The sequence below is a fragment of the Protopterus annectens genome, chromosome 3.part0 (genome assembly GCF_019279795.1).
Source record: "Protopterus annectens isolate FY-2018-M chromosome 3.part0, PAN1.0, whole genome shotgun sequence".
Lineage (NCBI taxonomy): Eukaryota > Metazoa > Chordata > Ceratodontiformes > Protopteridae > Protopterus > Protopterus annectens.
In genome coordinates this window covers 366,640,336-366,666,523 of record NC_056731.1, presented here as the reverse complement: position 1 = coordinate 366,666,523, position 26,188 = coordinate 366,640,336, and the positions used below count along the sequence as shown (strand labels likewise).

General features: G+C 42.9%; 1 protein-coding gene across 1 annotated transcript in view; it reads left to right on the top strand.

Moving 5' to 3' along the window:
• Positions 1 to 308: 308 nt before the first annotated feature.
• The window catches only part of PSMA2 (proteasome 20S subunit alpha 2), a 278,647-nt gene continuing 252,767 nt past the window's right edge, over positions 309 to 26,188 (top strand). The window contains exon 1 of the mRNA XM_044064813.1: positions 309 to 444. Coding sequence (XP_043920748.1) covers positions 404 to 444 — 41 coding nt within the window. The 5' untranslated portion in view covers positions 309 to 403. The remainder of the gene's footprint in view (positions 445 to 26,188) is intronic.

The window sequence follows — 26,188 nt, the reverse complement described above, 5'->3', positions numbered from 1 at the left end:
AATATAGGAAATAAATTTGTCCTAAAATAAAATCTCAAGACACTTGCCATTTTTACTTTTTGTCAGGACACAACTGCCCAAAGAGGGACTGTCCCTCGCAAAGTGGGACAGGTGGTAACCTTCAGATCTCAAATATTTTACAGAAACCCGTAAATTGTATGCCGAACAGACTAAAACATAAGGAAAAAAAATCTGCTTAGTTGACCAGTATGATGCTCAAATAATATATTAATGCTAGGTTCCTGAGATGACACCTTAATTAAGAAGAGCGTTGCGGGTGCACGTTCTACCTTGTTGTGAGCATGTGCAGATTCGTCTGTTGAGGTTGCGGGAACGCTCACGTTGTAAGGGATACTTTGCGTAATATTTTTCTTGGTTTTCCAGTGAAAGTAGAACGGTGAATATGACAGAACGTGGGTACAGTTTTTCTCTTACTACCTTCAGGTAAAGCATCTTGAAAAAGAGAGTTATGTTGAATGAGCAAGTTACTTATTATTTTAAAAGCAAAATGGTAGTATTGCCGGCTTTTATTTGTTGGTGTTATAAGTAGCCTTGTTTTCTCTGTGGATTGGATACTTGCAAAGTCACCAACCAACTGAGCCGAAAAACTAAAACTTTTGGCTGCTTGAACTCACTGTGTTGCATTTTAGTTGACCAATAACTTTTTGCGACTCTCAGTTTGAATGAATTATGTTTAATGATCTCTGAGAACGTGACTAAGCATGATGTGAAAGAAGCCACCATAGGCCCTGTTTTGTCTCTTGATCTTCTGTTTCACTTTCAGTATCTCATGACTTTGCATTCAGTGTTCTTCATCGGGCTACTTACTGTAGTATTGTCTACTGTATGTGGAATTGGTAAAATAAACGTGTGTGAGATGTAGTAATGGCGCAATTTTATTTAGAACACTTGCAGCATAAAGCATCTCAGAGTAATGACTTTAAAGTCTTGAAAGGTTGTGTCAGTCTTTAGGTAATTCAGTCTTAATTGTAATACGGTTTTATTGTTTTACGTGGTGGCATCGTTATCAACCTCTTAGGACAAACGTTTTGGCCAAAAATGGAGAGACAAACGTCCTCTGAGTATTGCTTTTATAGATCTTTATAAAGTTGCTAGAATACAAAAAAATGTGTTGCCGTGCATTGAAGGATATGAATTCTGAAACTGCTATGTCTGTCATTATTTAGTGAATTCAGTCCCCACGGATTTTCCAGAAAACTACAGATTTTATCGGGGCTAAACCAAAAATATGATACAGACATCTGGACAGTTGAAATGTGTAGGTAGTGGTTTTCTATAGCACAGACCAACTATATGTGCTGTAAAAACAGGATCATGTTATATATAAAGTGTGTGTGTGTGTGTGTGTGTGTATACACACACTTGTTAAGCATGCAAAACAATGTTTGCTTAGATTTTAAGAGTAGGATAGACAGTGACTGTGGGCAGTACAGACAGCACTAGTACAGCTGAAAATAGAAGGAAATATGTGTACATCAAGAGTTCATTAACACATGGTAATGATAAACCTTACGGGATATTTGGTAAAGTGAAATTAGTAATGCCATCTTAGGCCCATCCTGAATGTGGTTAGTCTCTTCTCTTCAAACATGTATGTTGGATATACATTGCATCTTATTCAAGTATAGGATGCCATAGTTTGTGAGTGGGTGAAATATGGACAGTTTTGAGTTAATATGGCTGACATTTTGAATATACATTATATGATTATGGGCGGCATGAAGAGTTATGACATTATTGTTATGTCACAGGATGTTTGAAGAGGATGAATTTGAGAAAAGTGGGATAACAGACAGCGGACAATAACTGTGGACAGAGAGTTAGGAAAGCTTTAGGTTGGGTGTAGGTAGGTATGTACTATACCTGGGCAATTTGCTGTGTGATACCTTGTCTTAATTGTCTCTAAATAGCAATGTTGTAATGCTGTCACAGTATACATGAAACTGTTTCTATAGGCTTTGGTCACAGAAAGTGAAAACACTGTTAGATGTATTCCAGTAAGTTTTGAGGAATATTCCAACAGTGTATCATAGTGGAATTTTGACTGTAGTGCTCTGGTCATAGTTTTGAATTTGAGTTCTGCCAGGTAGTTCACACTTTTATGTTTATACTGTTTGTAGTTTCATATGCCAGTTAGAAATCAGAGTCAGAATTTGAGAAGCAGTGATTTTAGGTGTCCTGGCTAGAGTTTTGAATTTGAATTCTGCCTAGTGTTTTGCACTTTCATAGTTCCTTTGTATGTAGTTAGTATGACCAACTTGAAACTGCAAACAAGGTTTAGACTGAGATTCAAGTTTCTGATGTTGGAAGTAGCTGAAACCGTAAGGAAAGTGTCTTCACTTGCTTATGTATTTGGAATTCGTCATCCACAGTATGTTTTGCTTTGTAGGTTAAGATGTGAAATATTTCATGCTAAGTGAAGTGTGAATTTTACCTTTGTGTAATTTCTCTGTTTCAATACAGCCATGGCAATAAACGTCATTCTTAAATCAGGACATAATTCAAGTTTATAAAACGATTTTTCTTCAGTCTTTGTTTGCTAGGTGTTTTTTCTCAGCACCTGTAATATACCTAGAATTGCCTTTTTCTACAGTTTATACACTTTGTATTGTTAACATAGTTAAGTATGCTTGGGATCTTTTTAGCTGTCTTAGTTCTTGTTACAACTGAAACTTGACAATGTTTGTTTTTATTCTACGTTGCTGTTTTCTGGTCTTGATATTTGGTAACTTGGTCTTTTATGTAAGATACTGTAGTCATTAGGTGTGGCAATTTCAGTAATCTGTGTTGATTTTTGTAAATTTCTTTCAGTACAATATGTTGTTTCTTGCATCTAGCAAATAAGAAAAAAAGTTGCCAAGACAGTAGATATCCCCTTGGTCTGAAGGAGAAAGCATGGACCACTTTGAAACTGATCATATGTATAGAAACTTCTTAATTGTTAACTTTAATTTTCAGTTTTCCGTAATGCTGTGTGTATTGTGTTTCCAGTACAGAGTAGCTGCTTGTATGTTGCGCTGTTTTCAGTTTCATGTGTCATTTTAGTATACAACTCCTTGGCTATAAATGTACTGTAGTCTGTAACACGACGTGTAACCTTTTTCTATATATATATTTATTTATCTATCCTCACATTATTTGTGAATTGCTTATCCACTCTCTTCCCACTCCTTTCTAACCTCCTCTGATATGACTCTTACAGTTATTATGCAGTATTTTATATGCTGTACTAATCTTTTTTTTTAATGGCAGCTTTTCTTCTAGATTCTACTAAAAACTCTACCAGTGCTGTTCTTTCATTTAGGACTCCCCCATTTATTTCTAGGATTAATATCAGAGTAATCTCAAACCTGAAGTCCAAATAAATTCTTGGTGTCTTCCACTTCTGTCATCTTTCCCCCTCTAGTTATTTGTTCCCAATACCTTGGTTCCTTTGCCAGTTTTCTCCAATAAATTTCAGCCCCCTCTTGCCTATTCTGTATATCCCTTATTGTATTCATTTTTATTGGCAGAATCTCCTTTCTCCATTCCCATGCTGGCTTAGTTATTGGGACATATTTTGCTACTTTATAGATTTAATATTCTGTATGATTATTGTTCTCCTTAAAGGACTAGTGTTTCCTTGTTTCTTGAGCTTCCCTTATGTTTCATAATCATCATCATCATCCCTTTCCACTTTGACTTATAATTTTATGCTTGTGCTATGTATACAAGCCTTAACTGAGTAGCTGTGAAATATCTCTTCAAATCGAGTAATCCCAATCGGTCTTGTTCTACTGGAAGAATCCTCTTATCTGATTTGACTCTTGACATCTTACTCTCCCAGATAAAGTCTGTCAGCTCTTTATTAATTGCTATCCACAGCTTCTGTGGTTGATAAAAATATGTCTGACCCATGTGTAAGACTAATGCGACAAAAAACATTTTAACTGCTTGTATCTTACTGTCCATATGCATATAACAAAGGTTCCATTTTTCAGTTTTTGATTCTTTTGTTTAGTCTCTTCTCTCATATCCTTAACTGTCACACCAGAATAATTTTTAATACATACCCCTAAATACTTATCGTGTCCCCATAAATATGGTTATTGCTGAACCAATTCATATGTGAGTGCATGTTTTACCTCTGTTGCCTTTGTTTTAGCCATTTTGTATCCTAAAAAGATTTGAAACTGTCTCAAAATGTTCCACAGCACTGTAATGTCTTTCTGGTTTTGTCAGGTATAAAATTATATCATCTGCAGATAGAGCCAGCTTTTCTTGACTACCATACCAATTATATCCTCAAATTTCTAGTCCCTTATTTTCTTTGCCAGTGGTTCTAAATATAATGCAAATAGCATAGGTGAAAGAGGGCGTCCCTGCCGGTTTCCTCTGCTGAAGCAGAAATTTTCAGAGAGGACACCACCCACTTTGCCTCCGACCCCTCATATATCCTCCTAATCAACCTTATAATTTTCTCAGGAAATGGAGATGCTTCCATTGCCCTGCTCATAAAATCCCAACTTACTGTGTCAAATGCTTGCTCTGGATAAAGACCCACCAACAACAATAGTATTTTGTTGCAGTCAGTTTCCCACTGGGATCATCAGTGTTCTGTTAATATTGTTAAATGTTTGCTTCCCCTCCACAAAACCATACTGATCCATATCTATCAATTTTGGCATTGCTTTTGCCATTCTTTTAGCAATTATTATAGACATGAACACTTTTTTTATAGTCATGGTTTAGTATTGAATGCTCCAACTTCATAAAGGCCCAATCTTTCTAAACTGTTATTTATTATCGAGGTAATCCCTTATTTTCTGTTTAGCATTCTGCAGTTGATCCTCTTCTTGTTCTTTGAGATTCCCCCCTAGTCTGCAATACGTCAACATTTGTTAGTCCCTCTAAATAATTCTTGTTACTTCTTAACTTTGATTCTCAGCTAGATTGTCTTCTGTGTGGAGACATGCGTGAATGGGCGTACTTTCGTTGACTCCTCATTAGTACTCTTCAAGAAAAATCTTGATGATTGGATGGGAAATGGCAAATTCACCCCGGGGATCACTTCTGTGGCTCTGCTCGACAGGGGCACAGGAAAATAACTTTCTTGGGTGGCGAAAGCCAGGGTACCTTTTTTGGCTAGGCTTGTATGGGCCCTAGGGCCGATAGCCTAGTACCTACCTATGAAGGTTGTGCGTCAGGGTTGGCAACTCGGCACGTAAAAAAAAAATCTACTGCCAATCATTAGCGGACCGGAGTTCCGCTGTGGCGACCCCTAACCGGGAAAAGCCAAAAGAGACAACTTCTTAACTATAGCTCCCTTTCTTTTATTTTCACCCCATTTTTACACTCCACCTTAATTTTATCCCACTCCCAAGTTATATTTTCAGAAATTAATTTCTAGCCTCTTGAATGGCTCATGAATAATCTCCACTGCCCGTTCCTTAAATTTCTCTCTCTTCAGCGGATAGGTGGGAAAGTGTCAGTGTCTCATTTTTATTTCATTACCCTGTGTGTTTATTTTGGTTATAATTGGCGCATGATATGAAATGCACATGTACCTGTGAAATGTAAATTCTGTCTAGCCTAGCCCAGTTTTTATATCTTGGGGAATATGTAAATGCACTCCAAACTCCTGTTACTGAATTCACATCTTCCATGCCAAATATTTTCATAAAATGTCTTCAAACATCTACCCTCCTTTGTTATATTTTGCCTTCTGGGTCTCCCCAGACACATCTTCATTCTACTTCTTCTGTTTCGGCTGTTCCCATTAGGGGTCGCCACAGCAGATCATCTATTTCCATTTCTTCCTGTCCTCTGCATATTGCCCCATCACACCAACCATCTGCATGTCCTCTCTCACCACATCCATAAACCTTATCTTAGGCCTTCCTCTTTTCCTCTTACCTGGCAGCTCCATCTTTAGCATCCTTTTCCCAGTATACCTATCATCCCTCCTCAGCACATGTCCATACCAACCCAGTCTTGCCTCTCTGACTTTGTCTCTAAAGCATCCAACCTGCTCTGACTCTGTAATATTGTGATTCCTAATCCTGTCCATCCTTGTCACACCCAGTGCAAATCTTACATCTTTAACTCTGCCACTTCCAGCTCTGACCCCTGCCCTTTTGTCAGTGCCACTGTCTCCAACCCATACAACATAGCTGGTCTCACTACTCTCTTGTAGACCTTCCCTTTCACTCTTGTCTGTCACAAATCACTCCTGACACTCTTCTCCACCCATTCCACCCTGCCTGTACTCTCTTCCACACTCACCATTACTCTGAACTGTTGATCCCAAGTACTTCAACTCATCCACCTTCGCCAACTCTACTCCCTGCATCCGCACCATTCCTCTATCCTCCCTCTCATTCACACATATATTCTGTCTTAGTCCTGCTGACCTTCATTCCTCTCCTCTAGAGCATCTCTCGACCTCTACAGGGTCCCCTCAAAATGGTCCCTACTCTCACTACAGATCACAATGTCATCTGCAAACGTCATAGTCCATGGGGCCTCCTGTCTGATCTCGTCTGTCAACCTGTCCATCACCATTGCAAATAAGAAGGGGCTCAGAGTTGATCCTTGATGTAATCTCACCTCCACTTTAAACAGATTTGTCACTCCCACTGCAGACTTCACCACTGTCATACTACCCCCCCGTACATATTCTGTACCACTCTTACATACTTCTCTGCCACTCCTGACTTCCTCATACAGTGCCACAGCTCCTCTCTAGGCACCCTGACTTCCTCATACAGTGCCACAGCTCCTCTCTAGGCACCCTATCATATGCTTTCTCCAAGTCCACAAAGACATGACTGATCAGTGGGTACCAAAACACTCTCTCCACTCCTCAGACATCCTCTGACTTTCCAAGATTTCATTAAACATCATCATCTTTCGGCTTTTCCCGTTAGGGGTCGCCACAACGGATCATCTCTTTCCATTTCTTCCTATCCTCTGCATCTTGCTTTGTCACACCAACCGCCTGCATGTCCTCTCTCTCACCACATCCATAAACCTTATCTTAGGCCTTCCTTTTTTCCTCTTACCTGGCAGCTCCTTCCTTAGCATCTTTTTCCCAATAGACCCATCATCCCTCCTCTGCACATGTCCAAACCAATGCAGTCTCGGCTCTCTTGCTTTGTCTCCAAACTGTCCAACATGAGCTGACCCTCTAATATACTGATTCCTAATCCTACCCATCCTAGTCACACAGAGTGCAAATCTTAACATCTTTAACTCTGCCACATCCAGCTCTGACTCCTGCCTTTTTGTCAATGCCACTTTCTCCAACCCATCTAACATAGCTGGGCTCGCTACCCTCTTGTAGACCTTCCCTTTCACTCTTACTGGTACCCGTCTGTCACAAATCACTCCTGACACTCTTCTCCACCCTGCCTGTACTCTCTTCCTCACCTCTCTTCCACATTCCCCATTACTCTGAACTGTTGATCCCAAGTACTTAAACTTGTCCACCTTTACCAACTCTACTCCCTGCATCCTCACCATTCCTCTACCCTCCCTCTCATTTACACACACATTTTCTGTCTTAGCCCTGCTGGCCTTCATTCCTCTGCTCTCTAGAGCATATCTCTACCTCTCCAGTGTCTCCTCAACCTGATTTCTACTCTCACTACAGATCACAATATCATCTGCAAACATCATAGTCCACGGGGCCTCCTGTCTGATCTCATCTGTCAGCCTGTCCATCACCACTGCAAATAAGAAAGGACTCAGAGCTGATCCTTGATGTAATCCCACCTCCACTTTAAACGGATCTGTCACTCCCACTGCAGTCCTCACCACTGTCACACTACCCTCGTACATATCCTGTACCACTCTTGCATACTTCTCTGCCACTCCTGACTTCCTCATACAACGCCACAACTCTTCTCTAGGCACCCTGTCATATGCTTTCTCCAAGTCTACAAAGACACAATGCAACTCCGTCTGACCTTCTCTGTATTTCTCCAATAACAGTCTCAGAGCAAACATTACATCTGTAGTGCTCTTGGCATGAAACCATACTGCTGATCACTAATCATCACCTCCCTTCTCCTCCCTTCTTAACCTAGCTTCTACTACTCTTTCCCATAACTTCAAGCTGTGACTGATCAGTTTTATCCATCTGTAGTTACTGCAGCTCTGCACATCACCCTTATTCTTAAAGATGGGTACCAAAACACTTTTTTTCTCCACTCCTCAGGCATCCTCTGACTTTCCAAAATTTCATTAAACAGTCTAGTTAAAAATTCCACTGCCATTTCTCCTAAGCATCTCCATGCTTCCACTGGTATGTCATCTGGCCCAACAGCCTTTCCATTCTTCATCCTCTTCATAGCTGTCCTTACTTCCTCTTTGCTAATCTGTTTCACTTCCTGATTCACTATCCCCATATCATCCAACCTTCTCTCTCTCATTCTCTTCATTCATCAGCCTCTCAAAATACTTTCCATCTACTCAACACACACTCCTCTCTTGGGAGTACCTTTCCCTCACTATCCTTTATCACCCTTACTTGCTGCACATCTTTCCCAGCTCTGTCCCTCTAGCCAATCGGTACAGGTCCTTTTCTCCCTCTTTAGTGTCCAATCTCTCATACAACTCTCCATACGCCTTATCCTTAGCTTTCGCCACCTCTCTCTTTGCCATGCGCTTCATCTCCTTATACTCATGTCTACTTTCTTCAGCTCTTTGACAATCCCACTTCTTCTTTGCCAGCCTCTTCCTCTGTATACTCTCCTGTACTTCCTCATTCCACCACCAGGTGTCCTTGTCCTCCTTCCTCTGTCCAGATGTCACACCAAGCACCTTTCTAGCAGTCTCCCTTACTAGTTCTGCTGTAGTTACCCAGCTATTCGGTAACTCTCCACTGCCTCCCAGTGCCTGTCTTAACTCTTCCGTAAACTCACACAATCACCCTTTTTTAACTTCCACCATTTAATCTTTGGCACTGCTTTCACACTCCTCCTCCTCCTCCTCTTCTTGATCACCAACGTCATCCTACAGACCACCATTCTATGCTGCTTAACTACACTTTCCCCTGCCACCACTTTAGAGTCTCCAATCTCCTTCAGACTGGCCCTCCTACATAGGATATAATCCACCTGTGTGCATCTTCCTCCACTCTTGTACGTCACCCTATGCTCCTCCCTCTTCTTAAAATACGTATTCACCACAGCCATGTCCATCCTTTTCGCAAAATCCACAATTATCTGACCGTCTGCATTCCTCCCCTTAACACCATACCTACCCATCACTTCCTCATCCCCTCTGTTCACTTCACCAACATGCCCACTAAAGTCTGCTCCAATCACTAGTCTCTCACCCTTGGGTACATTCACCACAACTTCATCCAACTCGCTCCAAAATTTCTCTTTCTCATCCATCGCACACCCAACTTGTGGAGCATATGCACTAACAACATTCATTATTACACCATCAATTTCGAGCTTCATAAACATCACTCTCAGACACACTTTTCATGTCTAAAACACTCTTGGCATATTGTTCTTTTAGTACAACCCCTACCCCATTTCTCCTGCCATCCACACCATGATAGAACAATTTGAACCCGTTTCCTAAACACCTGGCCTTACTTCCCTTCCATCTGGTCTCTTGCACGCACACTATATCAACCTTCCTTCTCTCCATCATATCAGCTAGCTCTCTTCCTATACCAGTCATACTGCCAGCATTCAAAGTTCCTACCCTCACTGCTACACTCCTAACCTTCCTCCTCTCTTCCTGCCTTCGGGCATGCCTTCACCCTCCTCTTCTCCTTCAGCCAACAGTAGCCCAGTTTCTGCCAGCACCCTGTTGGCTAACAGTACTGGTGGCGGTCTTTGTTAACCTGGGCCTCGACCGATCCGGTATGGAAATATGAAATTTTTGCGCCATAAGTGATGTGGCAGAATTTTTTTGCCGGATGCCCTTCCTGACGCAACCCTCCCCATTTATCCGGGCTTGGGACCGACACAAAGAAATGCACTGGCTTGTGCATCCCCAGTGGCTGGGTTGATTTCATTAAACAATCTGGTTAAAAACTCCACTGCCATTTCTCCTAAGCACCTCCATGCCTCAACTGGTATGTCATCTGGACCAACAGCCTTTCTATTCTTCATCCTCTTCATAGCTGTCCAGAATTCCTCCTTGCTAATCTGTTTCACTTCCTGATTCACTATCCCCACATCATCGAACCTTCTCTGTCTCATTCTCTTCATCATCTCCTCAAAGTACTTTCCATCTGCTCAACACACACTCCTCGCTTGAGTACGTTTCCCTCACTATCCTTTATCACCCTTACCTGCTGCACATCTTTCCCAGCTCGGTCCCTCTGCCTAGCCAATCAATGCAGGTCCTTTTCTCCCTCTTTATATCCAACGTTTCATACAGCTCTCCATATGTCTTATCCTTAGCCACCCCTCTCTGCGCCATGCTCCTCATCTCCTTATACTTCTGTCTACTTTCTTCATCTCTCTGACAATCCCACTTCTTTGCCAGCCTTTCCTCTGTGTACTCTCCTGTACTTCCTCATTCCACCACCAGGTCTCCTTGTCCTCTTTCCTCTGTCTAGATGTCACACCAAGCACCTTTCTAGCTGTCTCCCTTACCATCTCTGCTATAGTTACCCAGCTGTTCGGTAACTCTTCACTGCCTGTTAACTCTTCCCTGAACTCCACCTCACAGTCACCCTTTTTCAACTTCCACCATTTGATCTTTGGCACTGCTGTCACACTTGTCTTCCTCTTCTTGATCATCAACATCAACCTACAGACAACCATTGTATGCTGCCTAACTACACTTTCCCCTGTCACCACTTTACAGTCTCTCATCTCCTTCAGACTGGACCTCTTGCATAGGCTATAATCCACCTGTGAGCATCTTCCTCCACTCTTGTACGTCACCCTGTGCTCCTCCCTCTGCATTCCTCTCCTTAACACAGTTCCAGCCCATCACTTCCTCATCCCCTCTGTTCCCTTCACTAACATGCCCATTGAAATCCGCTCCAATCACCAGTCTCTCACCCTTGGGTACACTCACCACAACTTCATCCAACTCCCTCCAAAATGTTTTTTTCTCATCCATCGCACACCCAACTTGCGGAGCGTATGCACTAACAACATTCATTACACCATCAATTTTCAGCTTCGTATCCGAAACTGTTTTCACCTCCAAAACACTCTTGGCATACTTTTCCTTCAGGATAACCCCTACCCCATTTCTCCTCCCGTTCATACCATGATAGAGCAATTTGAACCTGCCTCCTATACACCTGGCCTTACTCCCCTTCCGTCTGGTCTCTTGCACACACAATATATCAGCGTTCCTTCTCTCCATCATATCAACTTGCTCTCTCTCCTTATACCAGTCATATTGCCAACAATCAAAGTTCCTATCCTCACTACTACACTCCTAACCTTCCTCCTCTCTCTCTGCTTTTTGGCATGCCTTCCCCCTCTTCTCCTTTGGCCAGCAGTAGCCCAATTTTCACCAGCACCCTGTTGGCTAACAGTACTGGTGGCAGTCATTAACCCGGGCCTCGACTGATGTATGGAAATCTGTATTGTTGTCCGCATATGTTATTTGGCAGAGGTTTTACACCGGGTGCCCTTCCTTCCGTAACCCTCCCCATTTATTCGGGCTTGGGACCGGCACGACTTGTGCATCCAGACACATCTTCATTGCTGCAAATCAAATTCCATTCCTCACCTATAAGTAATATTCCTTGATGAAAAGTGATTATTTCTCCCAGAGTTTTCTTAAGCTCCCTTGTAGCAGTTATAGGTGGAATGTAAATATATGCCAGTGTAATCATCATCCTTTACCAGTAGCCCCTTGGCACTTCAAATCTGCCTTTGTTTTTTAATTCCCTTCTATCGCTATTGGAGCTCATCTTGCAATGAATAAAACTACTCCTCTTTTCTTTTGTCCCAGATTCATAAATCTTTCTTTATGAAATTCACATGTTCAGTTCTTTCCAAGTCTGTGTCTTATAATATAGCTATTTGCACTGTACATTTTTAATATAGTTCACTGTTCTTTCTTTTGTTGTATTTATAGGTTCATAGGTTCATACTAGGCTATCTGCCCGAGGGCATTTATAAGCCTAGCCCATAGTTTTGTGGCTTACGCCACCCCTTTTGTATGGGGAACTATACCCATTATTTTGCTGTGCCTCTGTCTAGCAGTGACACTGAGGTAATCCCTGGAGTATATCTGCGATCTCCCATTCATTGGTCAAGATTTCTCTTGAACAAGGCCAGCGAGGTGCTCTGCCTCACATATACCGGGATTTTGTTCCACAGCATAGGGAGTCTTTGGGTGATGAATCTATCCCTCCAGCACGTCCTATTAATAGCCGTGTCGAGGTTTAAGTCTCCCGCCCTTGTGGCTCTGACGGATCTAGATTTTTTGAGGTGAAGCATATTCATCAAATCTGTGTTAGACATGGCCTTGTATGTCAGGCAAAGGTCACCTCTGAGCAAGCGGTAAGTGACTGAATAGAGCTGGAGTTCTTTCAGTCGGGCAGCATAGGACAGATTTTTGAGACCCTTTATCCTTTTGGTGAGGAACTTTTGTGGCCTCTCCAGCTGCTGCAAGTGTCGGGTCAGATACATTCCGAATGGGGCATTGTACTCCATCATTGGTCTGATGAGTGATGAGTATAGGGAGACTATGACCTCCCTTGATCTAGATGTGAATCCCTTCATGATAAGGTGGGCAATGTAGAAGGTCTTCCTAACTACTTTAGCTACATGGGTGTCGAATGACAGGCTACTGTCAACCTGGGTCCCCAGGTCCCTGATAACTTCTTCTGTGCTCAGAGGATTACCACCTATATGGTAGCTAGGGTAACCTTGTTTTTCCCGAAGGGTATGACTATGCATTTTTTGGCATTTAACTTTAGGCCATGGCTCTGGCACCAGTCATCCGTTTCTGTGAGACCCTTCTGAAGGATATCTGTCTCAGATGTGTTTTCGACTACGGCGCCCAGTTTGCAGTCATCTGCAAACTTTGTCAGCCATAACCCTCCTGTGTTTGCTTGTACTTCGGAAAAGTAGATGCCAAACAAGAGTGGGCCCAGGACTGAGCCCTGTGGGACACCACTTGTGACAGGCTTTGAGTCTGACATGGCGCCAGCAACTCTGACCCTGTGGGTTCTGTCGCTCAGCCAGTTTGCAACCCATCTTGTGATGTATGGGTTAACATTTAAGCTGATGAGTTTTTCAATGATACCCGAGTGGGGTATTGTGTCAAAGGCCTTTGCCAGATCGAGGTAGGCTGTATGGACTGCCTTTCCCTCATCAATGGCTTTGGTGACTGTTTCGAAAAAGTCAACCAAGTTTAAAAGGCATGATCTGCCTTTGACAAAGCCGAACTGGGTTGGATCCAAAGTCTGCAAATTCCCTATGTCTTTATTTATGAGGTCCATTATGATCCTCTCCATAGCTTTGCAGATAAGGCTTGTCAAGCTAATGGGCCGGTAATTTCCAGGGTCTGTGGAGGCACCGCCTTTGTGAAGTGGGACCACAGTCGCAGTGCGCCACTCCCTGGGTACGTATCCAGAGGTGAGACTATGATTAAACGGCTGTCCTAGCTGTGGGTTTAATTCCTCGTTGAGTTTGTGGAGCACACAGCCTGGGACACCATCAGGTCCCATGGACGCTGTGTTTTTTGCTTTGGAGAGAGCAGTTCTCACTTGGGCGTTTGAGATGTTTGGGGGGCTGCAACCATTTGGTGTAGATATCTCTCCTTTTGGGGGGGGGGGAGAAGTTTGCACTGAACCTGTCAGCCAGTATGTTGGCAATGTCTGTTGGATTAGTAATCTTCACATCATTTTGAACTAGTTCTGAGCATATCTGGGAGTTTCCTCCCAGGTTACTAACATAGCTAAAGAAAGCCTTATGATTGTCTTTTGAGTCTTTAGCTATTTTTCTCTCAAAATTTGCTTTGGATGATTTTATGAGAGCTCTTAGCTTTTTACTTATAGTGATCAAAGGTGTCTTACCTTTTAATGATTTTGCTCTATCTTGTAGTAGCTTCCTCCTTTTGTTGTAGAGTTTGTTTATGGCTGGGGTCCACCAGACTGGACGCTTGCCCTTGGTACAAAGAGTCTTTGTTTTGCTTGGGATTGCCTTATCCATGCAGTCCTGCAGGTGCTGGTAGAAGGCATTTGTAAGTGATTCAGCGGCTTGAGTACTGTTTTCCGCTGGCTCGGGCCTTAAAGGAGACCACACTAGTCTTTAGAAGTGTGAAGTCGGCTTTGAGAAGTTTTTACTGTGGTCTTTTTATTTCAGGTGGGGTGGGATGAGGACCTCCAGCAAGATTAGTTTGTGATCTGATCTCACCAGTGAGGGGTATACTTCCGGTGTTGAACATTGTGCTCCCATGTTCGTGATGATGAGATCAAGTATGTTTTCTCCTCTTGTGGGGATGGTGACTAGTTGTTCCATGGCATTTGAGTTTATGAATTCCAGGAACTTTTGGGCTAGGGTGTTTGGGCTTGAGTAGTGTTCCCAGTCTATATTAGGGTAATTGAAATCACCTAGTATGATGGTGTTTGGAGATACATTTATCCCCTCCAGTGTTTTCAGGAAAGCCATGTGAGGTTCCTGATGCTACAATTTGCAGAGCAGTCTTGCCTATGGTTAATTGCACCTGGATGGTCTCCGATGCATCGTGCGTTGCCACCAATCTTGAGGTGTGGATGTCCTTGATGAATATGGATACCCCCCTCCTTTCTTGGTATTGTCCGGATTTTGGGGCCGGAACGCATGGTATGAGGTAAAACCTGTTAGTGCTGGGGTGCTCTCAGGAGCCTTGAACCAGGTTTCTGTCACAGCACAGACATCGATGTTCTCCATACTGAGAAGGGCCTCGAGTGCGTGCATTTTGAGATTTAGACTTCTGGCATTGAGCAGCATTACCCTTAGTTTTTTTTTCTTTTTTGTGTTCTAGGGTGGTGGGTTTAGAATTTGAGCCTTGCCTAAAAAAGGCACTATGGGGGTGGCAAGAGCCTTTGCCAATATCCGAATCCCAGGGTGACAGGAGCAAGCCGCCCTTCAGCAGCGTGGCTTGTCCAGCATGTCATCCCAGGCAGACAGACATTGATCCCTTTGAATGACACCAGAGTTTAAGCCAATTGTTAAAGCTGATCATCTTATCTCTGTATTGTGGCATCATTCTTGGTGAAGGTAGGATACTGCTCAAGGTCAGGGTCATACCTGCCTGGGCTACATAATCAGAGAGCTCCTCAATGTCTCTTTTCATGTAGTCCAAGGAGGTACGTCTCAGGTCGTTTACACCAGCGTGGACAATGACTGAGTCGTATTTGTGCCTGCTGTTGAGAGACCTGAGTGCTTGCGTTATGTGGCGGATTCTAGCGCCCGACAGGCAGCTTACTGTAACTCTCTCCTTACTCAGTCTGGTGAGCGGGACGTCAGTGTGTCTGACTATGGAGTCACCAATGACTAGTGTGTCTGGCATTGTGTTTGGCCTTAAGGGCTGTGACTGTTTGACACCCTGACTGTGAGGTCTATGTGTTGCAGGTGTTGTGTTCTGAGGTGGTAGTGGTTGTTTGGGTGTCTGCTTTGGTGGCCTCTGCTGTTTTGGTAGATTTCTGATCAGAGCCTCCGAGTATGTCTTTGTGTGTTTATGTGTATGATTTGAGGTTGTGATGGTACTATGTGAGACTGGGTCTATAGTGTGTGTGGTAACCTTCTCCTCCTGTCTGGTCTTGCCAGTCCTAAGTTGAGAGAGCTCAGCCTCCAGTTTGGCCGTATAGTTGCATCTCGCATGTATTTGTGTTTTGTGGGGGGAGGAGAGGGTAGACAGTGTACATGAGGCAATTGTAACATTGCCTCAATATTCCCAGGTTCACCAGCTGAGCAGGAGAGGATACTAGCAACTGATCCCTCGACATGCTAGAAGGAATAGACAAAAACTTTAAAAGAGATTCGGCATGTGGGTGTCCGAGAAATGGGGTTCGCCTTTTTGGGGTACTATCTATAACAAGAGTGCTGTATCTCGGTGATAAGTACTGTAGGAGCAAGTGCTAGGTTTGACAGATACAGAATGGGCTACGCAGAGTCAGGTAGAGATGATCTATTTAGTTATAGGATATGCTGATTAGATCAGTAGTATAGTTCGAGGAAGGTAGTTTTAAGGGAAAATTTGAAGAGTGGACTTTAGGTAGCCCTAATAGTTTAAATCTGCTTAACCGGCGCTGCCCTAGTGTGCAACGGTAGCAGCTCCGTGCTAAATCGCACAAACGCGCGTTTAGCGTTTTTTATATCGGGGCTGAAAGAAGCTAAGAACTGGCCCAAAACGACCAATAAACTACAAGTTGCTGGCTGAAACCTCACAAAACTGGACCAACAGGCAGCTAAATGCTTCCCACTCCCACTGGTAAGCAAGGGAACTTCCTCTCTTCCAAATTAGGTAAAGAATCAGCAACAGGAACTGCAAACAAAGTCCAGGGATCAGCAAGCTCTGAAACTGGACTATTCTAGCTCAGTAAGGCGGGAAAACAAGAGATATATATATATATATATTTTTTTTAAAACAAGCAGAAACAGATACAGTAAACACTTATAAATGCTATAAATCGGCTATCACAGCCTACACAAACAATTTGCAACAGTTACAGATTTTAAAAAGTAACAAACTGAGAAACAAGTGCAATAACAGAATAAATGCAGAATAAACAATAACAATGTATCAGCAAGCAGGCGAAATACAGTTGCTAGATAAATAGAAGTGGAAAGCCACAAAAAAATATACTTAAATCAGGTAAAGTCGCTTTTTTAGCTCTCTGAAGCTTGGATTACTCTGCTGGCCACCACGAGGATCTGTGCTGATGACTGTTGACATTTTAAAGGTATTACAGAAAGCATCATTGTATTAAATAGTTGTTACCATCTTTTATGTTTAAAATATCTTTTGTTAAATGTCTAGTTCAGGTTTTGTGTTAAATGCATACATTGTCAGGTTGAACTTTTTATGTAGTTGTTTCTTGTCATATCAGTTTGAGCCTCTGTCACGTGTTACTAATTTTTTTGTTTTATTGAAGGCCCGCAAAAAAAAAAAAAACTTTCAGCCCCCAGTACTCCCCTAAAACCTAACACACAAAACTATGGACATCTTCAAATATTGAAATGTTACCTTCCTAATAGGAACATGTGTCCCAAACTGACAGCTATAGGTTCATAGTCGTGTACTAGGCTAATGACCCTGGAGCCTTTACAAGTCTAGTCCATAGAAGTGCCCTGGCATTGTGCTGCTCGATATCCAGTTCACAGTGCATCTATCAAGTAGAGCCACTGCAGTGATCTCCGCGGTGAACTTACTATTTCTCATCCCCTCATCAAGATTTCTCTTCAAGAAGGCCAGTGAGGTGCTCTGCTTGACATGTATGGGAAGTCTATTCCAGATCATGGGCATTTTCTGGTTTATGAGCCTGTCCCCCCAGCATGTTCTGTTGATAGTGGTAATGAGGTTGAGTTCTGTGGTGTGGAGGGATTGGGATTTCTTCAGATGTATCATTTCTAACAGAGCCGAGTCAGACATGTCTTTGTAAGTCGAACAGAGATCGCCTCTTAGTAGACAATATGAGACAGGAGAATAGCTGGAGTTTGTCTGTCCCTTTAGGACATGTGTTTAAGGCCTAGGATCCTCTTCATGAGGTACTTTTGTGACCTCTCCAGCTTTTGCAGGTGTCTAGTCGGGTACATGCCAAATGGGGCATTATACTCCGATTGGTCTAATGAGGGAAGAGTAGAGAGAAATTTATTACCTCTTTCTTCCTGGATGCAAAACCCTTGGTAATGAGATGTGCCACATAGGACTTTCTGACCACAGTGTCAATGTGATGGTCGAAGGAGAGGTTTCTGTGTCAACCTGTGTCCCCAGATTTCTCATAACGTCAGTGTTCAGTGGGCTGCCATCGATGTGCTAATAGTGGAAACTGTGTTTTTACCAAAGGGGATGACTATGCATTTTGTGGCATTAAGCTTAAGGCCATGGTTTTGACACAAGTCATTAGTCTCCGTGAGGCCTTTCTGTAGGATGTTTGCATCACTTGGGAAGTTTAATAATGGCTCCCAGCTTGCAGTAGTCTGCAAACTAGGTCAGCCAGAGTCCCTCCGTGTTGGCCTAGATTTCTGAGAAGTAGGTGCCAAACAGGAGAGGACCCAGGACCGATCCCTGTGGGACTCCACTCGTGACTGGTCGGCAGTCTTGAGTTGGAGTCTGCTACTTTTCGATCCCTGTGGGACTCCACTCGTGACTGGTCGGCAGTCTTGAGTTGGAGTCTGCTACTTTTACACTATGGGTTCTATCTGTGAGCCAAATTGCAACCCACCTAACGATATAGGGGTTGATGCCTAGTTTTTTATCCATAATTCCTCAGTGAGGAATGGTATCAAAGGCCTTGGGCCTGGTCAAGGTAGGCTGTATGAACTGCCTTACACTCCTCCACAGCTCTGGGGACTGACTCAGTCAACCAGGTTGAGCAGGCACAATCTACCTTTCACAAAACCAAATTGCGTGGGATCTAGAGTTTTGGAGATTCCCTAATATCCTTGTTAATTAGGTCCATGATGATGCACTCCATAGCCTTTCATATGGGACTTGTCAGGGTAATGGGGCGATCATTTCCAGGATCTGTAGTTGCTCCTCCTTTATGGAGAGGGGTGACTGTAGCAGTGCACCATTCTGAAGGGACACAACCTGAGGTGAGGATGTGAGTGAACAGGGCACATAGATGTGGTGCCAGTTCACTTTGTAATTCATGTAGAACACAGGAAGCTATATTCTTGGCCTTGGACAATGCAGCTTGTGCTGCAGTAATGCTGGGTGCCTGGAATTCTTCCGGTATTGAGATTGGTCCTTTGGGGGGGGGGGGTAAAGTTGGCACTCAATCTGTCGGCCAGTGTGTTGGCAATATCTTTTGGCTCTGTATAGGAGGTACTATTGTGCAGTACCTCAGAGCAAATCTAAGTATTGATGTGGGGATTCTTGATATAACTATAGAAGGCTTTGTGGTTGTTTTTTAGTGTCTGCCACAGTTCTACCATCACAGCTGGCTTTGGAGGTTTTGATGAGGCATCTCAACTTTTTGTTGTGGCTAATGAAGGAATTTTTCCATTCTTGGGACTTTGCCTTTTTCTGCAACAGTTTCTCCTGTTGTAGAGCTTATTAATAGCAGGCAACCACCAGATTGGCTTCCTTTTTTTGGAGGAGAGTGTCTTGATTCTGTTTGGTATGGCTAGTTCCGTGTGTTTATGTACATGTTCGTACAGTGCATTGGTGTATGATTCACCAGTCATGTGTCTATTTTCCATTGGCACAGGTGCCGTGAAGTTGGCCACCTCTGTTTTTAGGAGTCCAAAGTCAGCTTTGGAGAAGTTTTTCATAGTGGATACCTTTGCTGGGGATGTGGGTGAGATGTGGATTTCCGTGATTAGGTTTGTGGTTGGATCTAACCAGGGAGGAATTTACTATTGATGTAGAGCAACGGTTGCCCATGTTAGTAATAACCAGGTCAAGGATGTTGCTCCCTCTAGTGGGGGTAAGAATGAGCTGGTCCAGGGCATTGGGATTAATGAATTCCAGGAATTGTTGGGTCAGTGCATTGGTACATGAGTAGTTTTCCCAGTTGATGGAGGGGTAGTTGAAGTCACCAAATATGAGAGTGTTGGGCTGGATCTTAATAGTTTCCAGGATGCTTAGGAATGTGGCGTGAGAGTCTTGTGACATAGTTTAGGACCTATAGCAGGCTACAACCTGAATCGCCGTCTTACTCCGTGTTAGTTGCAGCTGGAGTATCTCCAATGCGTTATGCTGGGCTACTAGTCTGGAGACCCCACTACCTTTGGAGCTTCGGTCCATGTTCTGGGGCCGAAAGGTGTGGAATGAGTTGTAGCCTGGTAACGCGGGGGTGCTTTCTGCTGTTTTAAACCAGGTCTGTGTTATAGCACAGATGTCGATGCTCTCCAGAGTGCTTTGAGCGAGTGCATCTTGAGAATTAGACTTCTAAACGTTAGGCAGCATGACCCTCAGATTACATTTATTTATAGCTGTTACGTTGGTAATTTGGTCTTTGGAACACCACTGTCAAAAGATTTTAATACTCTTAACATATACTGGAAGAATCACGCAGCAAAAAGGTAGGCCAAAAAAGAGATTATTTTACATGCATGGAGACCTGCCACAAAGTACTTGGTATGTCAGCAGTCTAATTTCTGTACACTTTACATGGGTTTTTATACCCTCTTCTATACATACACAGCAGCTGGTTACTAGACAAGGAATTTCAGTCAAGGCTATAAATTCACTCACTGGAGCCTTAAATGGTCAAAAGTCAGACACAAGATAAGTTGGTGCCTACATCAAGGTAACATCTATGCACTCCTCCTTGGTCAGAGGTCCGTCCCAAGATAGGCCTGTGCCTGGACCAAGGTAACATCTGTGCATTCCTTTCTGGTCAGCAAATTCCTTACAAGAAAAACAACTAATTTTAGCTTATTTCTTTGCACGCAATGCAGTTTCACATTTTAACCCTTTCTATTCAGGATACAAAGATGTTGAACATAAAGATTCTTACTACATTTCCCCCCTAACAACACTTTGTATCACCAGTAATGCATTTTATTCATACAGTTTTTCGCCCGATTCATTTTCTGTATATTCAGAATAATGAGCTTTAGTTGCATTGGCAGACAATACACTTGATATTATCATTCGGATGCAAGGAATGCAACAACAACCCAACAGTAGGAATATAATGGCACCAACACATACAGCAATTAAGACATTCATGAGTACTGTTCCCCAATTTCCAAACCAATTTTGGAAAAAGTCAGTCAATGGATTCTGTCCTGGTTTTGTAAGTTCAGAAATTTGTTGTAGGATCTCTAAATGGCTGTCGATGTCATGTTCGTTGTCCGGTATGAACGAACAACACTCCTCCTGGATAAGAGCACAAGTACCTCCTTTCGCCGCTAGGGTGAAATCGAGTGCCATACGATTCTGCAACACTACAGTACTCATTGCAGTTAATTCGTCCGTCACCAATTCTAGCGCAGAAAAAGTTGCATTGCTCAGAGTTTCTAACAGTTTTGACAGTTTTCTGAGCTCCCAAATAGATTTTACTGTCCCATAAGCTGGAAGAATACCAGCCCAAGAAATAATATCATCGCCCAAGTCCATGTGTGATAGTCCCTTGCTGCTACTATGGGCCAAATCGTGATGATAGATCCAGGATGCATCAACGTTACCTACAGGATTAACAGGTTTATTAACAGCACATACATTTCGTATTTTACCTTGGGGAAGAGAAAATGTATGTCTTATAGCTGGTGCCAAATAGCCCAAAAAACAACTGCCTGACCAATTCCTTGGTAACCATTTGTATGCTTTTTTACCACACAGATAAAATAACAATCATTCACCTTGAGGGTGATATTTACTGGAATAGAATAATTTCCTTTGTCTTGTAGCCCTTTAAACAAAAGATCATACACAGATAACATTTTTTCAAAAAAGCGTGTGACATTAATAAGCCCTGTACTATTAATAAGCACTCTTATAGGATTGAAACTCGTTGCACAGTGCCCATCTATTGTGCAGTTATGAATTATGGTTACGTTACATTGACTCCATCCAACCTTAATTTTTCCAGATCTCTGGAAACATACAGTTCCATTCTGACGACCTATGAGGGGTAGTGCTTTTTTGTCCTTTAAGGCTACGTTTGAAGTTTCAAACAGTAAATTAGTCCATGTATCATTTGCCCCCAAAGGGACTGTACCTAACATCAGACCACCATGTACAGTAGGGATAGCTGTGCATATCCAACAATTTGAAACATTAAAAGACAAAGCATATGCATATTTAATAGCTTGGTACGTATTAAAGGGTGGATGCCAAGCTGTATTTTCGTCTCTCTTCACTTGGCTAGTTTCGTTTGAAAATAAAAACGGCCAAAACAGAAAAACAACACTCACTAGTAACAAAATTATTTTGCAATGCCTTTGTGGGAAGGGCTGCTCCCTTCCGGTATTTTTTTTCATTGCTACAATAGTCAAAAAAAATCACACAGACAGAACTACTACTCAGTGTTCCTCAGGGGAACTCAGGTTTTTTTCTAGCTCAAACTGTTTAACAATTTTGCAATGTGTCAGGTGGATCCACGATGGTCGCTCCTTATTCGGACTGCTGTGGGTGTCGAAATCAAAACCTGGTATGGACCTTCCCACTTCGGTGAGACCCACGTCTTTCTCTTGACAATTTTAACCCACACCCACTCGCCAGCCTTCACGTCCAGGATCCTGTTCTTCTGATCTGAAAAATAATCATTCGTTAGAGAAGTGTTAGTTTTTGTCAGCATTTTCCTCATGTAATCTGCTATCTCTTCACCCCCCTCACGTTCCGCAGGCAAAAGACCTTGCCACTGCGGGACGTAATAAGGTCTCCCATATAATAGTTCAGATGGTGTGACCCCTTTTGAAGTGGGAGTAGTACGCATTGACAGGAGTGCCAGAGGTAAGCAGTTTATCCAAGACTGATGTGTCTCCGCCATGAGTTTATGTAACTTGTCTTTGAGAATGCCATTATGGCGTTCAACCAACCCTGCTGACTGTGGGTGGTAGGCACAATGGTGTTTTAACTCAATTTGAAAAACGGCAGCCAGCTTTTGAATAACTTGGTTTACAAAATGTGTACCATTATCAGAATAGATGCGTGTAGGTAGCCCAAAATGAGGGATAATGTTATTTGTAAGGGCCTTTGCTACCGACAGTGCATCTGGGTGTGCTACCGGAAAAGCTTCTACCCATTTTGTAAAAGCATCAATAATGACTAACACAAATCGCTTCTGTTGAACAGGAGTTAGTTCAATAAAATCCATACAGATTGTGTGAAATGGATACGGAGGCAGCGGGAAAGCTGCTGGGGTGATCCGTACCCCACCACCATGGTATCGTGCACAAAGCAGGCACGATAAACAAAATAGTTTAGCATACGCTATAAAGCCCTTGGTCCAGAAAATTTGCTGGATTATCTGAACCATAGCAGCAGGGCCCAGATGAGATGGGCCATGCGTCACTAATGAGGCATACCTAAAAAGGTTTGTTGGCAAGACATACTTATCATTTGGACCTATAAAAACTCCCTGCTTCTGAATAGCCCCATATTTAACCCATCGCTGTTTTTCCTGAACTGTACTAAGTTCCTGCATTACCTGTAAAGTTTGTAGATCAAATTTATCTGTAGGATGAAGTTCTTTTTGTGTGGTCTCGAGTGCAAAAGTAGAGGTTAAGGCTACACTTTTTGCAGTTTTGTCAGCTAGTGCATTTCCAAGTGATACTGGATCCTTGGCATTTGTGTGTGCTGCGCACTTACAGATGGCCAATCCCCGTGGCAGTTGGACAGCTTGTAAGAGGCTAAGGATTAAATCCTTGTGGGTTATTTCCTTTCCTGAGGCCGTAACCATTCCCCTATTTTTCCATTGCTGTGCAAAGACATGGACCGTGGAAAAAGCATACTGACTATCTGTGTAGATAGTAACTGCCTTATCCTTGGAGATGGTACATGCTCTGGTCAAAGCAATCAATTCGGCCGCTTGTGCGGACAGGTTCCTGGGGAGAGGTTTTGCCTCTAGTACCTTAGTCGCAGTTGTGACTGCATAACCCACTTGTGTAATACCTGCCTCATTCTTACGTGCTGACCCATCTACAAACAGGGTCCAATCTGAATTTGCCAAAGGTTGGTCCTTAAGGTCTGGTCTTGGTAAGACATTAGAGTGTATCAAATCTAAACACACGTGAGGGGCACCACCGTCAGCTGTAGGTAACAGCGTGGCTGGATTAAGAGTAGTGCATCGTTCAATGGTCATGTGTGGTTGTGATAGTAACGTTGTCATGCAGGACAAATGTCTGCTAGGAGAGAGAAAAGTAACTTTATCCTGTAGAAGTATTACCGCGACAGAGTGCGGTACTCGTAAGGTCATGAAACAAAACTAGGGTTGCAGACGCCTGCACGGCGAGTGCAGCTGCGACTACTGCTTGTACACAGTGTGGCAACGATCGTGCCACTATGTCCAGTTTACTGGAATAAAAAGCTAATGGTCTCAACTTATCCCCATAAGTTTGCAACATAACCGATGTCCTAAAGCCTTGCTTACAATCTACTGTCTGAACAAAGGGTTTTGTATAGTCAGGGAAGCTAAGTGTTGCAGATCCTGCTATCAATTGTTTTACCCTAGTAAATGCCTGTATTGCCTTATCCGTCCATTTCAGCGCGTCATGTGCTGCCATGGGAAGTGCAAAAATAAGTTCCGAAAGTGAACTTACTTCCTCTTCATAGTTGGGAATCCAACTACGACAAAAATTTGTTATTCCTAAAAATGACATCATTTCTTTTTTTTGTACTGGGCATTGGTGCCTGTAAAATAGCTTCTTTTCTACAGCTATCTAGTTGTCTACCAGCATTTGAAATGGTATAGCCTAGATGTACTTCAGTTTTACAGAATTGTAATTTAGATTTATTTACCTTATGTCCCTCTTTCGCCAAGAAATGCAATAACCGAATAGTTTCGGACTCGCAGACAGCCTCCGTGGGTGCAGCCAGTAAGATGTCGTCCACGTACAATAGTAGATGACAGCCATGCTCTGGTTGAAACTGTGCCAGGTTTGTCGACATTTCTTGCGAAAAGATTGTAGGGCTCTCACAATATCCCCGCGGCAATCTTGTGTATGTGTACCGCTTGCTCATAAACGTAAAGGCGAACCAAAACCTACTATCTTCCTGTAGAGGGATAGAAAAAAATGCATTACTGATATCAATGACAGAAAAATACTTATCTGTGGGAAGGATATCATTTAACAAAACAGATGGATCTGGGACCATAGGAGCCCTTGGTACCACAGCAGCATTCACAGCCTGCAGATCCTGTACCATTCTCCAGGTCCCGTCCGGTTTCCTTACTGGGAACAAGGGTCTGTTACACGGTGAATCTGTGCATGGAATTAAAACCCCAGCTCATAGTAGAGCCGTGATCACTGGTAGAATGCCTTCTGCCTTTTTACTTAATGGATACTGACGCTTGTGAGGTCTAAAATCGGATTTCGGAGTTATTTTAACCTGTCCTGCTGTTTTTATTAGCCCGATGTCATGTTGCCCGCGAGACCATAAGGAGTCTGGTACTGACTGTAACTTTAATTCTTCCTGCGGGATTAGGAGATATAGTCAGAATGACCCTCCCCCGGGTGGCATTAGCCTATCTTCGCGGAGGTGCACTGTTCTAGCCTGGGTGACCCAATTTAGTCTTTGCACCTGAACTCCTTTACATGCCAATTGTTCTGGCGTCATTTTAGCCCATTCAGTAACTTTCCTCCCCACCAGATACCATGCCATTTGTTCTTCCCTTGTTACAGAGACATGTGCAATAGAATTATTGCGAAAAAGTAACTGCATATCTTTTGTAAGACTGCATGTAACTGCAGAATTTCCTGCTTTATCCCAATAGAGATTTTGTAACAGGATTTTTGTGACCTTGTGTTTAAAGAATTGCTCTTCATATTTGTCGTCTGGTCCTACATACTTTCTGTAGTACATTGTGCAGTGTAGTTGTTTAGCTACCACTGGCGGTTGTGTGCCATATTTGCTTAAGGCCAAATTAGTTAGCTCATTTACGATAGTTTGGTTAGTTTCAGGGTCTGTGAACCATAAGGGTTTAGATAGTGGTTCCTTATAAATGCGGCCATTTGCTGCCTTGACTAATACATAGTCATCAGAAGTTACATCGGATGGCACTGCAGAATTTTTTAGCAGGGTCCTGGAGGCCCCTGAATCTCACACAAATTCTACATCCTTTCCCTCTACTTGAAGTGTGATTATCGGTTGTGCCTCTAGCTGCATAGTTACAGCCAGCGCTGTTAAATTAACAACCTGATATTCGCCTTCGTCTGAAAAATCGGTCATTTCATTCTCCCATCCTGCACATTCTCCCTTACCCTCTTCGTTTACGTCCTCAAAAGCTTCCTTCTCACTCTGCCTTATTGAGTTTGGCCCATCAGCCTTTTTGTCCGGGTCTGATTTACCTCTACCACCATCATATAGTCATGCTGACTCGTGATCCGGGGTGGTTTTAGTTCTTTCAGAAGACCGG